This window comes from Sebastes fasciatus, chromosome 14 (genome assembly GCF_043250625.1).
Source record: "Sebastes fasciatus isolate fSebFas1 chromosome 14, fSebFas1.pri, whole genome shotgun sequence".
In the NCBI taxonomy this organism is placed as follows: domain Eukaryota; kingdom Metazoa; phylum Chordata; class Actinopteri; order Perciformes; family Sebastidae; genus Sebastes; species Sebastes fasciatus.
In genome coordinates this window covers 24,881,764-24,886,581 of record NC_133808.1, presented here as the reverse complement: position 1 = coordinate 24,886,581, position 4,818 = coordinate 24,881,764, and the positions used below count along the sequence as shown (strand labels likewise).

General features: G+C 44.9%; 1 protein-coding gene across 1 annotated transcript; it reads right to left on the bottom strand.

Annotated features, from left to right (window-relative positions):
* Positions 1-610: 610 nt before the first annotated feature.
* On the bottom strand, positions 611-4,479 carry LOC141781711 (cyclin-dependent kinase 5 activator 1-like). The gene has a single exon (XM_074657487.1). The coding sequence runs from the start codon at positions 4,083-4,085 to the stop codon at positions 3,195-3,197; it is 891 nt and encodes a 296-aa protein (XP_074513588.1). The 5' UTR covers positions 4,086-4,479; the 3' UTR covers positions 611-3,194.
* Between the last annotated feature and the right edge of the window lie 339 nt (positions 4,480-4,818).

Genomic DNA, 4,818 nt, shown 5'->3' with positions numbered 1-4,818 from the left:
CATAACCATGTCTCAAGGGTTTCCTGCAAATCGACGGATTAGTGGGTGGAGTGAGTGGAGAAGAGGCTGTCCAAGGTAATTACTGCTACAGCAAACTGGAACATTTGTACAAAACATGGGCCATAAGTACCTGTATTTGTACCTGTCCCTCACATATTAAGATAGTCAGTGCACACTAGGGCTTAACCGAATACCATTTTTTGGGCTTCGGTGAGAGATATTCGAAGGTATTCGAAGCTTTGGTGCGGCGCGGCAAGTTGACATGTTCTTCTGTATGTCTGTCTCCATCTCCCGTGTTTCAGTGACTGGCATAGTGTACACACACATCTCACACACCAAACAGCGATATCCGTCTGAGAATAACTAATAATAATACATGTTGAATATGAATAATGTTGCGTGATTATTCCTTATTTCATGGGCAATTTGAGGATTTATACTTTATAAAATCCCCAAATCCCCCCCGAAGCATTCGAATACTGAATTGGAGGTTGATTACCATGGTAACGGTCGAAGCGTCGACACATTCGGGTCAGCCCTAGTGCACACACACACATATAATCATTAAGACAAAGTGTTAAACCAACAAAACAATGCGAGAGAGACGAGATCCTACAGAAGTTTGGATTTATTTCACCATTGTCACCATAAACAATATTGACCTTTTATTAACACGTAGAGAGAGTGAATGCAACTGTGGTGCAACCACAGACAACACGCACATCTAAATATCACTTTCCATAGCTGACACGTAGGGAAAATGAACTGTACAAAAGATCTAATTCACAGATGATCTTCGCAGAGCGAGACTCGGGTGACATTAATGGCAGACACTCCAGTGCCTGACATTAAACACTGGTACACGACCATTATGTTATATACCACTGTGCAAAACATCAACGGTTTGTTCACAGCTGTGCAAAAATAGCAGCATAATATTCCACTTTCCAAGCGATGGGTTCACAACACTACATCACAATGAGTACTGAGAAGCATAATACTGAATAATAACAGCCCCTATAAGCTTGGTTTCATGAAGAGTCAAATCACGTTTAGCTTATAGAAACGGAGTGCAAATGATAGTCACTGAACAATGAGGCCTTCACATTCAATATTTACAATATTCCTGCACTGTGAAAGTGAATTGAACCCAGCAGCAAACTGAGCAAAAATACCATTTCACCATTACGCTCTATTTGTTTTTTTTGCTATGCATGGATGAACTACATCATATACAGCCACCTTCAGAAACAGGCAGATAAAAAAAATGAAATAAAGAGCATATCTATAATGTAGGATATGCACATGTAAACCACATTTCAGGCCAAGAGTATTTTGATAATTGGCACATAATGAGATTTTAAAACAACCTCTTGAAAAAACTGTACATTCCTTTCGGTCTCTAGCTATGTCGGCCTCTGCAATGTATCGGAAAACAATACACAACAGGGGCCTTTTAAGTTGGTATAATCATGCTGTATGGCCGTCTATCGGCCCATTTTTTTTCACATTCCAGGGGGAAGAAGCTCCCTTTAATTGTACATTTCTTCCCCCCCCATATACCCTCATGTTCAACTTGAACCAACGGCCCAATTTACAGTATCACATTGGTAGGCATAAACAAGTAATTCAAAGTAAGGTGGTTCATATTAAGAAATTGGTGGTTTTTGATCATCACACAACAGGAGCTGAAAACATTCCAACCAGGCATGAAGATACATGATGCATTTTCAGCAGTAGATGGAAACTTATCTGTTAGAGAGGAATATCTACATAAGTAATGTGTTTTGCATGCTTCGTCTGTTGCATGTTCAACAGCTTACCTATATATCAGCTGGTGGAGAATCTAAAAAAGCAACACTACTCGCTGTACACCTCTACTTACACAAGGCTTAGGCTTATGCTTCTGAAAGTGTATTGGGCCGACTGGTCCTCTTAAGCCACTTTCAGGGCTCTGTTGTGACGAGGTGATTCAATAATAGCAGCAAGAAGAGCGAGCTGAGGAGGAGGAGGAGGAGGAGGAGAAATGGCTGCACAGGTCAGCACCTCGGACAGCTCCTCCTCTCGACTTCTTCTCACAAACACACACTGATCTATCTATTCTGGTCCTTCTGCCTGGATGGAGCTCACTGCGACACTCCAGACAGAAAGTAGGCTAATCATGAATAGAAAGGGGATTTGAGTGTCAGGATGTGATTCTGTAGCACGGAGTCAATCCCTGCGTCAGTCAAAAGACAAGACAAGACAAAAGATATTACCACTGGCATGCATGTATGAAATCTCCTACTGTAGTAGCCTAAACACAGGCACACTGATAACATCATTATTCAGCCCATGCAGGCGTGAGAACGCCTTCAACATCTGGAACATCTGGCCTTTGACATTCAAAACCACCGTTATGTGATTTTGCAAAAAATAATTTATAAAACCACCTTTAGTAGGCTATCAAATCTTGTGTTTTGTCAGCGATCCAGGTTGGCCTCGGTGGTCTCTTGTTGGTTTTTGAGGTCCTGGAAGACCTGAGTGGATAAGAGGCTGTCCAAGGTAATTACTGCTGCAGCAAACTGCAACATTTGTACAAAACATGGGCCATAAGTACCTGTATATGCGCTCATTAGTAGGCTAATCATGAATGAAACAGGGGGATTTGTGGATGTGATTTTGTAGCATGGAGTCAATCCAAGGGGACAAGACAAAAGAGGACGATATTACCACTGGCATGCATGTATGAAATCTCCTACTGTAGTAGCCTAAACACACGCACACTGATAATAACATCATTATTCAGCCCATGCAGGCGTGAGAACGCCTTCAACATCTGGAACATCTGGCCCTTTTACATTCAAAACCACTGTTGTGTGATTTTGCAAAAAAACATTTTATAAAACCACCATTAGTAGGCCTATATCTTGTTGTTTTGGTATATTACCACTGGCATGCATGTATGAAAGCTCCTACTGTAGTAGCCTAAACACACGGACACTGATAATAACATCATTATTCAGCCCCATGCAGGCGTGAGAACCCCTTCAACATCTGGAACATCTGGCCCTTTTACATTCAAAACCACCGTTGTGTGATTTTGCAAAAAAAAACACATTCATGTTTATAAAACCACCATTAGCTGTGTGATTTTGCAAAAACACATTTTTATAAAACCACCATTAGTAGGCTGTCAAATCTTGTTGTTTCTGTCAGCGGTCCAGGTTGGCCTCGGTGGTCTCTCGTTGGTTTTTCAGGTCCTGGAAGACCTCGGTGAAAAAGTGCGGGTCCGCATTGAGCTGCAGCATTTTGGCACTGAGCCTGTGGATGATCCGGAGCGACATCTCCCAGAAAACCTCCTTGTTCGCCTCGTTCATGAAGGGCTTGAGCGGATAGGAGATCTCGTTTCCCATGTAGGAGTAGGCCAGGTAGAGGCACGTCTGGAAGGTGCCCTGCAGCTCCGCAGCGCTGCAGACGCTGTCCGCTATCGTGTCCTCGCACAGCAGGTACACGAACACCACGTTGGCCGGCGTGATGAAGCCCTGGTCCTGCCAGCCCTGCAGCAACAGAGTCCGGTCGATGTTCCTGAACCAGAGGATCACCTCCCCGCTGTTCAGGTCCTTCAGTTTAAAACACCTGCGGCACATGAAGTCTCCCAAGCAGCGCAGCAGCTCACCTGTGGACGCCTGGATCACTATCCGCCTCGGAGACACTAAGGCGAGGCTGCTAGGCTGCTTCTGCACCGTGGAGAGCCGGGAGACGTCGATTTGCGTGCATGGCACCGTGGGCACCGGCACCGGAATGGGTGCTTTTGGTTTCTTCTCCTCGTTTTGCGTCTTCCTGGTGTTCTCGTTGTTGAGCTGAGACACCTGGACCTGGCTGGATGGGAGCTCTCGTGTAGTGGGAAGCGGTTTTGGAGTCACTTTCTTCGCGCTCTTCTTGGCCGAAGTGGACACCAGCTTCTTCCAGGAGAGAGACACGAACATGGAGTGGCGCTTGAGGCTCTTGTTGTCGTTTTTTACCTCTACTCCTCCTCCGGCGAGCTCGGAGTCCATGATGGACGCCTTCTTGTTCGCCGGAGAGATGGAGAGGACGGTACCCATGTCTGCAGAGGAGGAGAGGAGAGGAGGAGAGTGGTGGTGGGAGCTGGAGAGGGATGATGCTGCAACTTCAACGCAGTCTTTTCTGCAAAGGGATGAGAGGCGGTGAGGACAGTCACGACAACGATTGGTACTCCATTTATGCGTTTTTAGCTGCTATCCGTGTGAAGGTGAAGGTGCTCCTGTAGGATGCTGGAGGAAGATGGAGGTGCTTTTTCTTGTATTCCAAAAGATGCTCAGACGCGCTGCGACACAATTCCTATATGGCTGCTGGATGCTGGAGCATAGGAGAAAAGATTAGTCGCCCCTGCGTTAAGTCATGGGTATAAACGAACCAGCAAAGTGCAAGCTCCTGACTGACAGCAGAGGCAGCCAATGAGAAAGCCAATCGATGATCCAATGGCTAGGGCTGTTGTTTAAATAGCTCCAGGTCTCCCATTCATAGCCTTTATATAGCCTATACAGGTATATAGACTCTATAGATGCTTTGTTTCCCCTTTTAATCTGGTCAGCAGTCACAGAAGCATGTCTATACACTGAGCATGATGAATGATGTTTTATATAGGCCTATTCACTATAACATCATATTATCATCCTTAAGTGGGTATTTAGGGTAATGAGTGGTTAATGTACCCATCTGTGTATAGTGGAGTACCCACAGGGGTCATCCTGCTCTCTTTTAACTGTCATTCTGCTGACATTTATATGTCTTCACACATCACAATCAAGCTAGTGA

Bases quoted from the DNA above. Each gene is read 5' to 3' on its own strand.
- LOC141781711 (XM_074657487.1), bottom strand. From the start codon at position 4,085: ATGGGTACCGTCCTCTCCATCTCTCCGGCGAACAAGAAGGCGTCCATC.